The 16,293-nt window shown below is 48.9% G+C and overlaps 1 protein-coding gene across 7 annotated transcripts in view; it reads right to left on the reverse strand.

Annotated features, from left to right (window-relative positions):
* Positions 1-570: 570 nt before the first annotated feature.
* EML1 (EMAP like 1) overlaps positions 571-16,293 on the reverse strand; it is a 204,084-nt gene continuing 188,361 nt past the window's right edge. For 4 of the 7 annotated variants that reach the window (XM_033191355.1, XM_033191358.1, XM_033191357.1 and 1 more), the window contains 5 exons: positions 5,942-6,039; positions 5,731-5,818; positions 4,169-4,264; positions 2,846-2,976; positions 571-2,175 (listed from right to left, as the gene is read on the reverse strand). In XM_033191355.1, coding sequence (XP_033047246.1) covers positions 2,050-2,175; positions 2,846-2,976; positions 4,169-4,264; positions 5,731-5,818; positions 5,942-6,039 — 539 coding nt within the window. In that variant the 3' untranslated portion in view covers positions 571-2,049. The remainder of the gene's footprint in view (positions 2,176-2,845; positions 2,977-4,168; positions 4,265-5,730; positions 5,819-5,941; positions 6,040-16,293) is intronic. The other 3 variants (XM_033191356.1, XM_033191353.1, XM_033191360.1) reach the window with 1 other exon arrangement.

Consider the following 16,293-nt stretch of genomic DNA (forward strand, 5'->3'; position numbering starts at 1 on the left):
AAGGTTAATACTGCACTGGTCAAAGAATTTCATTTACAATGAAATGAAGCCATTTTAAATCCATCAAATTCATTCATTCATTCATTCATAAAATGATTAATTCATTATAAAGAGAGTTATAGTAGTTTACATATATATAAAATAGTACATATATCTAAAATAGTAGTATATTTGTGTGTGTATTTTTTTTATCCTTTGTCTATTATTAAGCTTGGAAAATAGGAGTACATAGAAATAAAAGTAGACCTTACTGACATGTAAATCAATAATGAATGCCTTTTCCTTCCCTCATCTTATTCCCTCCACTGTTAATTGAAAAACAATTGCTTTTGCCAGTATTCACAAAACCTGTTAATTGAAAAACAATTGCTTTTGCCAGCATTCACAAAACCACGTAAACTGACAATTGAGTATGGTAATAGGCCAAATCCTTTATAGTTATCTCCCCTGATGAATGTTTCCACACCATCTGCAAACTCTAGTCTCATCTGCAAACTACAGTCTCATCTGCAAATGGCCCAGGTGAGAACAAAATCTGCATATGAAACAGAACATACTGTGAATCATATCTAATTTTAAATATTTTAATTTATATGCTTTCATGAATATAGGTCAATAAGAAATCCACTTTTCAGATTTTATTTCATTATAGAATATATTTGACAAGGATACATACAAACAGATTCATCTTCAATAATACATGGTGTTTACTGGTGCCCTGCACTTCCGCAGTAGGCCGGTGATGTCATCAAAAATGTTTCTGAAAGTTGCACTTAATCAGCCACTCTAAACAACCAGTGCCATAGAGCTCAGATAATTCCATTCATTTGCTTGCCTAGAATGAGTAAAAATCTTAATATTTGTTTTAAAGTCTGTTTATTACTCTTCTATTTAAAAATTTGAGATACATTCCCCAATGTAAACAATAAATTTCAATCTGTCACACAATCGAAATGGATAAGGCCTTCTTGACAAATTTCTGCCACCTCCGTTTAACGCATCGAAACTCAATCTTATCTCATACTGTAATGAGTTGCCCATGCACAAAAGACAGGAAAAGCAGCTGCCCTTGGTACCTGGTGGAGCCCTTCGAGCCTTCTCTCTGCAGGTTTACGGTACGCTCGAGAGAGATCTTTCTGACTTGGTCTACTTGGTCGTAAAATACAAATATACAATGTCCATAAGCATAAGACAGTAAAGCCTAGTCTTACATATTTATTATGAATTGCTAGAATCCTATACAAGTACAATATCATCTCATGCCAAGTAATATACACAAGAAGGTGGCAAAATGTCTCACCGTTAATCAGGGCATGTGAACAAGGGATGGGGGATGCAAGCCAGGTGGGTGTGAAGAGGCTGACCGCATCTGGTTAGGCAGGACGGTGTCACTGAAACTTGGAAACGCCTGTGTACCCTGCTGAAGTATTTAAGTCAATTAGGAGTAGAATCTGCTCAGCACAAGAGGAATACAAGCCCTCTCTCACAGCCTCCCCATGGGAGAATGTAAGGAAACCTTGGAAAATGTAACCAAATACAGTCTCATCTTTGAGTCTCCTGATTCAGCCGTGCAAATCAGTTATTCACTCTTCTTAAGTGATCTGTCCTTTTAGGACCAACTCCTCAACAGCCATCATGGTTCAGTACCTCATTATCATCATAAATATTTGACTTAGCAAGCTAGATGGTGAAACAGTGAAGACTATATACAATGTTTTAAAAGGCATTCTGTGACCATTTTTGAAGAGTTCATAGAAAAGTTACTAAGAATATACCAGTTACTTCTGTTGATGTCGCTGTAATGTAAACGTTGGAACCTTGTTGGTATTCAATGTGCACTGTGTCATATATTATACAACAAAAGTGAACATGGAACCACTGATCCGCTGTGGCGCCCGCTGACGCACTAAGCTAAGGTAGCCGGCAGAGGGCACAGTTTTCCTGAGGTTTGTAAGAATTTTTTAAACAAAACAGAAATCACAGTGACCAAGGGTAATGTGAGTCTGTGTCCTCCTTGCCCATGCTGCTCCCCACAGCTCTCGGTGGGGACTAAATAACGCGCCACTGCATGATGCTCGTGTCTTTCCCGCCCGTGGAGATGAGGTGACTGTCTTCACAGAGGAAATCGACATTGGTGACGTGGCTGCTGTGCCCGCCGTAGATGTGGCTCGGAGCCTGGAGGGAATGACATGGGGGAAAGCTTCCTTTACTACAAGGCAAACCGTCTGGGATGGAAAGTGCTTGAATTCTCGCTGCATGCTTTAATTCCTTTACTCGCCCTCCACTCGGCAGCTCTCACTTGGGCACCTGTTCTGTGCGTGACACAGAAGGGACACAGAAACAAAGCCCACAGTCCCTGTGGCCTGGTAGGGGACAAATACGAGCAAATGACTGCTGTCGGCTGAGAGATACGTTCAATATCAGAGGTGCCAGGTAGGAGGTCGCCCCAAAAGCGGGCCTAACCAGGTGCCCAGGGCTGAGGGCGAGGGATCTCCTCGCTGAAGGAGGATCAGGGTCAGAGTGACGGAGGATGAGGGAGGGTGCCCCAAGCCTCAGGGCTGGCTCAGCTGAGCAGGGCCGCAGCAAGGGGGCCGTGGCGGAGGGCAGAGCCGTGAGCCCGTGGAGCCACAGAGGTAGACGAGCGGATCTGAAGGGCTCTGTGGGTCCCGTGGGGCTTGGGGTTTCCCTCAGGGCGGCCGGAAGTGCTCAGGGCACGGATAACAGAGTTACATCTGCCTTTGTGACTGGCAGCACTCACAGCCCATTTGCATTTAGTCTCCCAACAGGTTGGGCATACGTGCACGCCCCACGGGGGATAAGATTAGCGAAGAAACAAGCTCTTTACCCTGAACTGCGAACAGGGGTATGAGAAGAGGTGCACTTTGCCAAAGTCGTCGCCTGTTGACAGGAGTTTCTTCTCGTGGGCCCGACAGACGGCATTGATGTCAGTTCCATCGGAGCCTTCTGGCCACACCCCTAAAACAAAGACCACAAACGGCGCTGGAGACATCAGGGGCCACAGGGTCACGGCATGCAGGAGCCGCCCACTGGACAGTCCTGAACACAAAACTGCCTCAAGTCCAGCTTTAGAAACAAGGGTCAAAAAAGCACAACAGCCTCGGTTCCTGGCCTCTCCCTGTGTGCCCCGTCTCCTCTCACTCAGGCCCGTCTCCAATGCTCTGCTGTGCGAAAGGAGCAAAAACAAGCTTTCTGAGCTGCCAGGTCTTTTGAGGCCTCTTCTTGAGGCCAAGGCAGACGGTACCAGGAACCCCGGTTCTCAGTGCAGTGCCTCTCCTTGATCTCTGAGGCATCTGGTGGAGAGCTGCCCTGACCTCAAGCCTGCGGTTTCCTTGTTATTGCTGTAACTCGCTACATGAGTGGGTGTCTCCAAAGGCCTTTTAACCCTGGGTGTGCACGTGTTTCTTGGGGTCACTCACTGTGGCTGCTGCTTGCTTGGGGCAGCCTGGCAGCTGTGCCCATCATTACTGGCTCCACGCTCTGCATCCCTGAGCCCAGGTGGGCCTGGAGGATGGGTGGGTGGAGGACCCTTTTAACAATACCTGTGGCTAGGAGAGGGCTGGATGCATGTCGGGTTTTTGACGGGTTGCTCTGGAGCGAACCTCTGGATCTCAGCACTGAACACCACAAAATTGCAAATTCTCACCAATCTACTGACTTGTGGTCTTACGTAAAGAGACAATAAATACTACCTTTAAAAATTCGATTAATTTGCAGCCCTTTAATTTAGGTTACTTATGAATACATTCCTAAAGTGAACTTTCTTGAAGAAAGTGAAAATTTTAGTTTAAGAACAAAAAAAATATAAATAATAACCCTCACAAATGATAAGTTGACTGAGTGCCATCTGGCCCACCCAGGTCCACATGGCACAACCTGATAGGAGAGGGTTCCAGGGAGTTCTCTCAGGATCCGCCGCCCTGTACGATGGAGAAGGGTTAAAACCCCATCTTTCCGGTGTTTCTCAGCAGGCCGTGGCCAGGCAAGCTCTGGCCAGAACCCAGGGTGCGGCAGGAGTGTGTCGCATGGGCCTCCGGTAGCAGCAGAGCAGTCTGACAAGACTGGTGGCCACGAGGCTCCATAGCTACTGAGGACATATTGTAAAAGGAGACACTCTTGTTGGAACCAGTGAAATCTGCAGCAAACTCACCAAAAACATGGAATCCCAAAGTGCAGGTATAGGTAGCCCATTCAATGTCTCTCGTCGTTTCCACACTTACGACTTGCTTACAGGCAGAGGGAACCCCTGCAAAAAGCAAACACAGTCTGGTGACATCTAAGCCAAGGCCCCACCCCTCCCCTGAGCAAGGCTAGCCCCCAGAGCCGTGCCCCGTTGGGTACAGAGCCCTCCCCGGGGAGGGAGACCCTCCACTGCCCAGTCGGGCAGGAACCCCATGTGCACAGCTGTGAGCTCTCCTGGAACTGAGCCCGAGCCCCGGGCCTGGGTGGAGACACCCTCTTCTTTGTTTTTTTCCCATCTCCGTCTCTGTTTCCCAGTCTGGCTTCTCTTGTCTCTGGTTCCTGGGTCTCCGCTTACTGCCTGCCCCCGCCAGGGCCCCTGAACACAGCTCTGCCTCTGCTGTCAGGACCCCCAGCTTCCCCACACCCCTCAGTCCCTTCAGCTCAGAGTCAGGAATGGAGGTTATTGAAACCAGTCACACCAAGGGCCTCCCAAGGAACATTTGTGTGTTCCCCAAATGAGCTCTCACCAGCAGAGTACGAGACCTCATCTGAGAAGGTTCTAGACCCAGGGACTGTGCCTGAAAACCATCCTGTTCCTGTGCCTGTGTCAGGCAGGACCTGGACAGGGAGGAGGTGAGACGGTGTGGCTGCCTCCCCACTGGAGGGAGCTCAGTCTTGGTACACACTGCCCTGCTTTCCCTGCCGCCAGTGGTCCTGCCTGTCCTGGTCCTCAACAAGTGGTGACACTCAAGTGAGTGTGACTCCCCCACCCCTGTGGGCTCTTGGGGCCTGTGTTTTGGGCTCTGAGCCCTTCTCTGCATCATGGGGCCAAGCCAGAAAGCGCTGTAGATCATCTGAGAAGATGCAGGGGAGGAACGCTGCGCTTTCTAGTAACTTCCAGCACGCAGCAGTGAGGCCTTCCTTGTGCCCCGTGAGCTGACCTGTGTGGCTGAGAGTGCGGCACGTGGCAGGTGCTTGGTGGGTGTCTGAGGAACCAGTGCATGGCACGAGGATGTGCTTGTAAGTGCCAGCCTCGATCATCCTCACCGTGCCTGGGCCCAGAGACTGGCCAGGGTGGGGTTGGAAGAGGAGGAGGAGGGGTCCCAGGGCTGCTGTCTACCCAGGTGGGGGGAACTTCATGGTCCCTCCTGTGAGGATGACACCTTGACATGCCCTCCTCTTGCCTGGATAGCTCTGGACCCACTCACATTGGCCACATCCACCCGGACCCACCCCCTTCTGCCACATCTGCCTGCCCCCAGAACCCCTCTGCAGGGCTCGGCCTTCTTCCCCTTTGGGCAGGCCCTGCATCTTCTCCTCCACAGCGGCTCGCAGTTGGCAGGAAACCAGGAAGGACCCAAGAGGCCACTCAGCCCCACTCCTCTATGTTACAGAGGCAGAAACCACGGCCTAGAGATGATGGCACGTGCCTGAGTCACACGGGAGGTGGGTTTCCACAGAGGCCTCCCGGGTCTCAGAGTGAACACTTTCTGAGCTCGAGACTTCCTACAACCCCAGGATGGTACTCACAGTAGAGGATTTCATAGTCTCCGGAATTCGACACGAGGAATTGCGAGTTTACAGACCAGTCCAGGTGAGTAATGAAGCTGGAATGACCCTGGGAGAGGAAAACACCAGCTTCATTTCACCGGCCTTAGAAGTCCCTGCCAACGCCGTCCCGTGTAGTTAAACGGCCGCACGCAGGTGCAGCAGAAGCGGCAGGGCCACTGCCAGCGCTTACCGAGCACTTGCCCACTCGCGTGTACTTCCTCCCGCTGTCACTGACGCCATATATATAGATGCAGTTGTCATGCGAGCCTATGGCTAAGAAATTCCCATCTATAAAAAGATGACAAATCACATTTCAGATGTTAACAATACACATTTTATTCGTTACAAAGGATAATGGTAACTGCCAGCAGATTTAGACAAAATCGCCAGATTAACATATGATTGCCAAGAGAAACATCTGCGTTTGAATGAATCCTCTGCTACTTCCAAAGCTATCTTTTGAAAAATACACACCTGGCCAGATGATAAAATCTGGTAAAGATTTATAAATTTTTATGAACTCTTTTGTTTTTGAGACAGCGTTTTGCTGTATCACACAGGCTGGAGTGCAGTGGTGTGATCATAGCTCACTGCAGCCTCAACCTCCTGGGCTCAAGTGGTGCTAGGCAAGTAGCTGGGACTACAGGCGTGTGCCACAACACTTGGCTAATTTAAAAACTTTTTTTTTTTGTAAAGTTGGAGTCTCGCTGTGTTGACCAGGTTGGTTTCAAACTCCTGAGCTCAAGTGATCTGCCTGCCTTGGCCTTCCAAGGTGCTGGGATTATAGGCATGAGCCACTGCACCCTATACATTCTTTTCATACAATTTTATGAAATCTTATAGGCCCTTCCCTGTCCCAATCACTGAAGGATAAAGACTAAATTCCTTGGAGGGGCCCACAAAGCCCACCAGGATGGCCTTCCAGCTACGTCACGCCTCACTGAACACATGGGTTTACTCAGGCCTCTGTACTCACTGCCCCCTGCCTGGACAGCCCTTACCGCCTTTCTTTCCAGGGGTATCTTAGTATCTTCTCCCCCTGGGTTTCTGGTTCTGGGAGGGCCTAAGGACTCAGGCTGTGATGCTTGTGTGGAAACACACGGGAAGGAGCCCTTTGCAACAAAAGGCAGCAGCAGCCCTGGTGGCTGGAAGCGACCACACCGTGCACGCCGCGCAGGGAGGAGGACCCAGGACGCCCAGGACAGGAAACCGGGCCTGGAGATGAGTCCGGGAAAAGGTCAGACTTTCCTGAGCCAGCAAGCAAAAAGGACTGGAAACCTGGAGCCACGCAGGCTCCAGAACAGAATGCAGGGTAGCGGGGGTCTCTCCGCTCCAGCTAAGGGGGCTGCAGGTCCTCCATCCATAAAACACAGCGAGCAGCGCATTTTCATAGCGGTCGGGAGGCTCCACTTGGACAATATCTGTACAGGGCCTGGTGCTCACAGGAGCTTATGTAAAGCATCAGGAAGGGCTGTTTCTCCCCTCCCTCTTTCCTGTGATTTTCCTTCTGCCAGGCAGGAATCCTGCAGGACCCAGGGTGGCCTGGCGCCTCAGGGAATGGTATTTTAGGAAGTGTTGGCCTAGGCCAGGTCAAAATAGGGGCGATGTAAGACCAATGCAGCCTATCCAAATCAAGAATCCTGAAGGAATGAGGCAAATACACATTTTTTGCTGAAAAAAACAAAAAGGACTACTGTAGCCAGAGATGGGCTGTCATCGGCTGCTGATGAGGCTCGAGAAGGCCAGGTGACCACGCCGGAAACCAACTGTCCTTGCGATCAGTGCCTGCAACTGGCCATGCCTGGACAGCAACGGTGACGATGACCACAATAAACACGAAATGCTACTAACAATGGCCACTTAATGATACCAATTACAATTACTAAATGGCCAGTATGGAATTTTTTTTTTTTTAGATGGAGTTTCACTCTTGTTGATCAGGCTGGGGAGTGCAATGGTATGATCTTGGCTCACTGCAACCTCCGTCTCCTGAGTTCAAGCGATTCTCCTGCCTCAGCCTCCCAAGTAGCTGGGATTACAGGCACATGCCACTGCACCTGGCTAATTTTTGTATTTTTAGTAGAGATGGGGTTTCACCATGTTGGCCAGGCTGGTCTTGAGCTCCTGACCTCAGGAGATCCACCTGCCCTGGCCTCCCAAAGTGCTGGATCACAGGCGTGAGCCACTGTGCCCGGCCCGGTCAATATGTTTGAGAGTCTGCTATGTGCTAGGTCCAATTCTAAACTCTTCCTGTATTAACTTATTTAATCCTTGTAACAGCCTCATGAAGTAGATGTAATTATCCCCATTTTTCAAGAGAGGAAAGTGAGGCGTGTACAATAAACTAACTCATCCAAGGTTGCACAGGTTTCCTGAAACTGGCTTAAACCCAGGGAGTCTGCCTCCAGGGGCACTGCCCCTCCGACCAGCTGTAGGGTAAAGAACAGCTGAAAATCTGTCACGTGACACGGCAGGGGATTGGCTGTCCACTCTTATGCAAAAGGTCTCAAAGAACTACTTGATCAGGCCAGGTGCAGTAGCTCACGCTTGCAATCCCAGCACTTTGGAAGGCTGAGGCGGGCAGATCACCTGAGGTCAGGAATTTGAGACCACCCTGGCCAAGATGGTGAAGCCCTGTCTCTACTAAAAATACAAAAATTAGCTGGAGGCAGTGGCACACACCTGTAGCCCCAGCTACTAGGGAGGGTGAGGCTTGAACTGCAGAATGGCTTGAACTCGGGAGGCGGACGTTGCAGTGAGCCGAGATCGCGCCACTGTACTCTAGCCTGGGCGACAGAGCGACATTCTGTCTTAAAAAAAAAAAAAAAAGAACTACCTCATCATTTGTGAACTCAAAATATAATGAGGTCTCTTTCATAATGGAACCATTTGTTTGTTTTTTTTCTTGAGACGGGGTCTTGCTGTGTCACCCAGGCTGCAGTGCTACAGTGCAATCCCAGCTTACCACAGCCTCGACCTCCTCAACTCCTGCCATGGTCTCCACAGCAGCTGGGACTACAGGTGTGCGCTACTATGCCCAGCTAATTTTTAATTTTTTTTGTTGAGACAGGGGTCTCACTATGTTGCTCAAGCTGGTCTTGAACTCTTGTGCTCAAGCAAAACGTCCTCAGCCTCCCAAAGCGCTGGGATTACAGGTGTGAGCCACTGTGCCCAGCCATAAAGGAACTATTTGTTATTTAACAAACAGGTTTAAGGCAATTGGTTAATTACTTAAGAAAAAAAGTCATGTTACAACATCATCCCCCAAAAAAGTTCACTTAAAAATGAGCTTCGAGGCACAATTTTCATGCAGTAAAATGCACACATTTCAAATGCATGGTTCGAGGAGTTTTGACAAATACACCTGTGTAACCACCATCCCCATATCAGTTTTTTCTTTTTTTTTTTAGATGGAGCTGCCCAGGCTGGAGGGCAATGGTGCATGGACCCTCTGCCCCTCTGCCTCCTGGGTTCAAGCGATTCTCCTGCTTCAGCCTCCCAGGTAGCTGGGATTACAGGTGCCTGCCACAGCGTCTGGCTAATTATTTTGCATTTTTAGTAGAGATGGGGTTTCGTCACGTAGGCCAGGCTGGTCTCGAACTCCTGATCTCAGGTGATCCACTCGCCTGGACCTTCCAAAGAGATGGGATTACAGGCGTGAACTAACATGCCCGGCCCCCATATCTGTTTTTAAAAATGAATGAAACAGGACTTTACAATCTCTTTCAGCAATCCACTTCTATCTCTGACAGCCTTAATCAGATTGTAATTCCTCTTTCCCATTATAATCCACAGTCTTCATGCAGGAGTTGAAGCTCCCTTCTGCCTGGGGAAGTCCTCCCTGCAGAGGGGAACCCGCTGATTGTATCGTCCACATCCCCAGGCCTCTGCACAGGTATGGAGAGATGTCCTAGGAGGCCCTCATCTTCCTTGTGGACAACTCTGACCACCCCACCCCACCCAGGTCTCCACATCCTTAGCACACACCCACCAGTGCGTGATGTGGAAATGCAGGCAGTGTCTCAGAGTCAAAGGCAGAACCAGGAGAAATGTTGTCTTCCTCAGAGCAGGTGCCTCCCAGCCCCTGGCCCCCACCACAAAAAAACTCAAAACGACTTTGACCACAACGACTGCCCGGGAAGATAGCAGAGTGTGAGGATGAGAACGTGGTCTTTGAGGCAGAAAAATGGGGTTCAAATCCTAGCTCTTTTACCTACATTCATCCATAAATATATAAAACCAGCTGCCTAAGAAATCAAAACCAACCAGCGTTGGTCAATGTGCTAACCAGAGGCCAGATGAAACCCAGCACAGCCTGTTCCTTGGGTCCCACAGAGCCCTTTTTCTTCCCCTAATTGTTCTCCTCTCCTCCAAAAACTCTCTAAGCCTCATTCCCCAGCTCTCTCGGAGACTGAGATTCCTAAACTTACTCCACTGAAATAAGCTAGGATTTGGCCCCAAATGAAAACCAACTGGAGAACTCATAAAGACACGGGAACAAGAGTCCAGGCACTCGGGAGAAGGACAACCTTACTGCTGTTTTCTACTGATTGCTCACTCTTGACCAGGCAGGAGGCTGGGGGCTTCAGTCAAGCCCAACAGCACCCCAGCAGAGGGTTCAATTAGACTTGCTCTGCAGATGAGGAAACTGAGGCTTAGTAACTTCTGTACGGCAACACAGCCAGGCGAGTGGCACAGACAGAAATCCTTGCTTGCTTGCCAAGTACCTGCATGCTGATGAGTGAGATCTTGGGGTGGAAGATGGTCTGCAGGTGCAGGGACAACCGTGCAGCTATGGTGCAGCCTCTCTCCTGGCACAGACTGTAATTTTGGGCTTAGAGACAAGACTGCTGCATCTGCACAGGGATTGGCCCAGGGAAGGGGGATGCCACATGGCAGGGGAAAGGACTGGCTCGGTGGCAGGGGCTGCATCACCACAGCTCTGAGACCTGGGCAGACAGGGGATTTGATACTGCAAGTGACAGAGTGAATGCCAGATTCTGAGTCGTTCTAGTAAAAGCAGAAAAAACCCACCTTTCAAACAATGACATGGATAAGATCAAAGAAGAGAAATACAGTTGCAGGACCAGTTGCACCTGGTCCTTTCTGGGCTTCTCTCTTTCATCTTCATGTTCAGATTTTTATCCTAGTTTCAATGAGCTGAAACTAGAACAGGCAGGCTAAGGATCTGCAGTTGGGCTTAATAAGTAGGAAATCATTTTCTTCCTATTTCTGTTCTTTAAAAAAGTACAATCTTAATTCAATCAAAACTGCATTCTGTCCAATCATAAAGTGCTCTATAAGACTCTTGACATGCATGATAAATATGAGAACTGTCACTATGAAGCTTCTATATTTAATAAGTCTATGAGGGAGCTGGATTTTGCCAACACTTAACTGACTGTGGTTGTAATCAACTTCCATGTAACATTAGCTTATCGGCAAAAGACCATGTTATGTCAAACAGTTCATAAACGAAAAAGCAGTTGCCAAAACATGCCTGAGATGGGTACTCAGTGATCCATGGGAATTCTCTAGGCTCGTGGCTCTGAGCACATGCCAAAGAACCCCCACCCGCTCTGGGTGATTCGCATGCACTCCTGGAGGGCTCGGCTTCGTGGTCGGGTTCCAGGTGTGTGCCCAGAGTTCCAGGGCTGACTTTCTGAACCTCCCTCTTCCACCCACGGTGAGGTACAGACCAACAACTCAAACCTGGGCCCGCCTGTCGTGCGAGAAGTGACAAATCACCAGCAAGCTTTAGTTCTCAACTGCTGCTCAAGTTTTGACTGCCCAGTTTACGAGGCAACCCCTCAGACCTGCGCCCCTGCACACTTAACATCAGTCTTGAACCTTGATTTGCAAAACAGCCCCAGTTCCTCCTAAAGCTCCATCTCCACAATCCCAGTCTGTGGCAAAGGGTCAATGTCCACCCACATCACTAAGTGTGAAGGTGGCATTTATCCCTGGGCAGGGGGCCTGCGGCTGGGGGCTCATCGGTCCTTCCCATGTCCTGGAGGCCCAGCTCCACCTATAAAGCTCAAGAACTGCTACTAGCTTTTCCTCTGGCCATCAGCAGAACCCTCAGAGCCTTCCTGAGACTGACGGAATGAGAAAAAGCCCTCACCATTTCATCATGGTTTCCCTTCTTAGCACAGGGTGCTGCTACCTTGGAGATGGGCTACAGACCTCAGCTGGGATTTTGGCAGCAAGTTTCTGAAATCCCATGCCAATGGCAAAATCTGTGCTGGGCACCCAATGCTGTCTTTCTCTCTCTCTTTAGTTTTAGGTCTGTAAATACTTAGATCCAAAAAGGAGATAGTAATCCACAACAGTATAGCCTACATGCTGGAAAAATCTTGTGTAACCAGAAAACTCACACTGCTGATCACATTTTGCTTTGTGTCCACTGCACTGTAGTTAGTTACAGCTACATTCATGCATGCAACTAACCTGTCATAAACCCTGTGCTAGGAGCTAGCTGGGCACACAGTGCTGAACAAAATAGGGTCCCTCCCATTGTGGAACTATGGGTCACTCCCAGGGGTCTGAGTCCACCATCTGAGTGCCGCTCCTGGGGCCATCAGTGCTGCTGTTACTGAAGATGATAGCACATCCCCTGTGACATCTGCATAATGCTCTGCAGAGAACTCACTCACACTTCTTTCAGTTGGGCCTCATGGTAACTCGCTGTCTGATCTGAAAAGGTCACCTGGCTAACTAAGGGAGGACACTAGATTCAGATGCAGTTGGCCTGGCCCTGGCTTAGGGCTTTCACTTTTGCCCCACACAGCTCCCAGGCAATGACTCTGAAGCCAAGAAGCAGAATTCTAGTAGGAAGAGCTCTCTGCTCTCCAGGGAATGGTCATGAGTGTAACCGACAAGAAATAGAAATATGCTTCCCAACAGACCCGCTCATGGTAGCAGGCGCTGACAGGTATTGGAGGGCTTTCCAGGAAAGAGGCTGCAGATGAGGCCCTCGTGCCTTCAGCAGACGTTCAAAATCACTGAGAAAATGGTGAGAAACGCAGGACAGGATACAGAACACTGGCTACATTAACAGAAAGAAATGTGACACTGAAGAGGTCATGAATGAAAGGCATTCCAAGTCAGGCTCCTTCTCGACATGGAGAAAGGGCTGCCAGGGGGCCGAGCAGGTGTCCGTTTAGGGTGAGAAGTTATGAACGTGGTTCAGGGACAAGGAACAAGCATCCAAAAGAGATGCTCTATCAGATTCTCTCTAAAGCTCGAGGACACGTCCCACTGTGAGGCAGAGTCGACGCTGTCAGTAAGGTTATAAACTAGAAGATCTCTACAGAGACCAGCAGCTCAGAGTCAGCCACGTATTTCCCACAACCAAAACTCCAATTTCCAAGAGTGTCAGCACTTGGACACTCTTGCGCAGCCAAATGGCCTGCGCTTGACAGAAAAACAGTATTTCCTACAACATAATCACATAATGAAAAGGCTTAGAGACAATCCCCTACCCCGTGGCAATGAGCACTCCTAACACCCATATTGTAATCTCCTCCCTTCAGATGAAAAAGGAAGGAGGGCCTCCTGGGAGAAAGGGCTATAGGTAAGAAATGTATACAAGTATCCTGAAACAACTTGTTATGCCAGAGAACGAGTATTAAAGGCTCCTGAGGTCATGTCAAAAGGACCCAGGAGCGAACTAGAGTAACTTCCACTGGCCAATGATGAATACATTGTTCCACCTAATGTAATATACTAGAACATAGCAAATATACTTCAATCCATAATGGCACCAAAACCACACCACCACCACCAATACCACCACCACTACCACCACGACCACCACCACCGCTACTGCCACTGCCACCACTGCCGCCACCACCACTACCACCACTACCACCACCACCACCACCACTACTGCCACCACCAGTACCAATATCACCACCACCACGACCACCACAACCACCAATATCACCACCACCACTACCACCACCATCACAACCACCACCACTACCACTGCTGGTGCCACTAAAACTACCAGTGCTACCACCACCACCACCAATATCACCACCACCACCACCACAACCACCATCATCACCACCACTACTACTACCACCACCACCACCACCTACCACCACCACCACCACCTACCACCACCACCACTACTACCAACACCACCACCACCTACCACCACCACCACTACTACCAACACCACCAACACCAACACCACCACCACCACCACCACTACTACTACCACCACCACCACCTACCCCACCACCACTACTACCAACACCACCAACACCACCACCACCACCACTACTACCACCACCACCACCTACCACCACCACCACCACCACCTACCACCCCCACCACTACTACCAACCCACCACCACCACCACTACTACTACCACCACCACCACCACCTACCACCACCACCACTACTACCAACACCACCACCACCTACCACCACCACCACTACCAACACCACCACCACCTACCACCACCACCACCACTACCAACACCACCACGACTACTACCACCACCACCACTACTACCAACACCACCACCACCACCACTACTACCAACACCACCACCACCTACCACCACCACCACTACTACCAACACCACCACCACCACCACTACTACTACCAACACCACCACCACCACCACTACTACTACCACCACCACCACCTACCACCACCACCACTACTACCAACACCACCACCACCTACCACCACCACCACTACTACCAACACCACCACCACCAACACCACCACCACCACTACTACCAACACCACCACCACCTACCACCACCACCACCACCACTACCACCACCACCACTGATTGGTGACTGTTAGAGGAGCAGAAAGCAAATGCATTATCTCAGAAACTGAAAAATAAAGTGAATGAAATCAAGCATTAATCCTGACTTTCCTATATGAACTCTACCGCTGAGTACCAAAATAGTAGATGAAGGAAAGTTTTCCTTCATGGAAGTACTATATCTAATAAACGAAGAAGAAAAGCTAACCATGTAAATCAATAGTTGGCAACATTTATGGTTCTTGGCACTGGGTATCAACAGCTGCTAATGTCACAAAAAGTGAGAAAAAGCCATTATGTGCCTCCTAAAGGAAAAATACAGCAATACACACAGAGCTTGAATATGACCAAGCCTCGATATCCAGAAATCACTTTACAGGAAATACAGGGGACAGAGAAACACGTGAAATACCATCACAAAGATGCATTCAGCAAAATCCACTGTGGAAAATGCTACAGGACAAATGAGTCAGTTTCATCAACAAATGTACTGTAATAGAGGGAGAGAGAGAACACCTATGGATTAACAGAAACTAGTAAGTCATATCCACCAACTATCATTGTGTGGGCCTTTTTTTGCTTCCTGGTTTAAACAAATTGTTAAAAAAAAAAGTAAATTGAAAATTTGAACATGCAACTGGTCATCTGATGATATTAAGACATCAATGCTAATTTGGGTTGGGGAGGAGACAATGATATTGTAGTTATATTAAAAATAAGAGGGCAGGTCTGGTGCTGTGGCTCACGCCTGTAATCCTAGCACTTTGGAAGGCCAAAGATGGGGGTGGATTGCTTGAGCTCAGGAGTTCCAGACCAGCCTGGGAAACATGGCAAAACCTCATCTCTACTAAAAATACAAAAAAAATTAGCCAGGTGTGGTGGTGCATGCCTGTAGTCCCACCTACTCGGGAGGCTGAGGTGGGAGGATTGCTTGAGCTTGGGGGTGGAGGATGCAGTGAGCCGAGATCACGCCACTGCACTCCAGCCTGGGTGACAGAGTGAGACTCTGTTTAAAAAAAAAATGGCAGAGCTGGGTGCAGTGGCACATGCCTGTAGTCCCAGCTATTCAAGGGACTGAGGCTGTAGGGTACTATGATCACATCTGTGAGTACCCACTGCACTCCAGCCTGCAACATAGTGAGACTTCATCTCTAACAATAAAAAAGCCATTAAAAAAAAAAAAAAAGAGCTGCTAGGGGCAGTGGCTGATGCCTGTAATTGCAGCACTTTGGGAGGCTGAGGCGGCCAGATCACTTGAGGCCAGGAATTTGAGACCAGCCTGGCCAACCTGGCAAAACCCTGTCTCTACTAAAAATACAAAAATTAGCCGGGCATGGTGGTGTAAGCCTGTAGTCCCAGCTACTTGGGAGGCTGAGGCAGGAGAATTGCTTGAACCTGGGAGGCAGAGGTTGCAGTGGCTGACATTGTGCCACTGCACTCCAGCCTGAGCAACAGTGCAAGCCTCCATCTCAAAAAGAAAAAGAAAAAGAAAAAGAAAAACAACAACAAAAAACCCAAAAAATAAGAGGGCAATTCTTCTAGCTGTGGCCAAATGGGAAGGTTGGCCAATCCTCTCTCCATAAGGCAATTATGAAATTCTATAGAACTGACAAAAACAACAATTTCCATACTCTGTAAGTTGAACGAAGACATGAAAACCTGAGAAGTGTTTGTTTGAAAACCTTCTCAACTTCAGGTAAAAACAGGGTGAATCTATCATGTTCTTCCCTGGGCTGCCCTCACTCC

The sequence above is a fragment of the Trachypithecus francoisi genome, unplaced genomic scaffold (assembly GCF_009764315.1).
Source record: "Trachypithecus francoisi isolate TF-2019V2 unplaced genomic scaffold, Tfra_2.0 Lachesis_group3, whole genome shotgun sequence".
Classification (NCBI taxonomy): Eukaryota; Metazoa; Chordata; class Mammalia; order Primates; family Cercopithecidae; genus Trachypithecus; species Trachypithecus francoisi.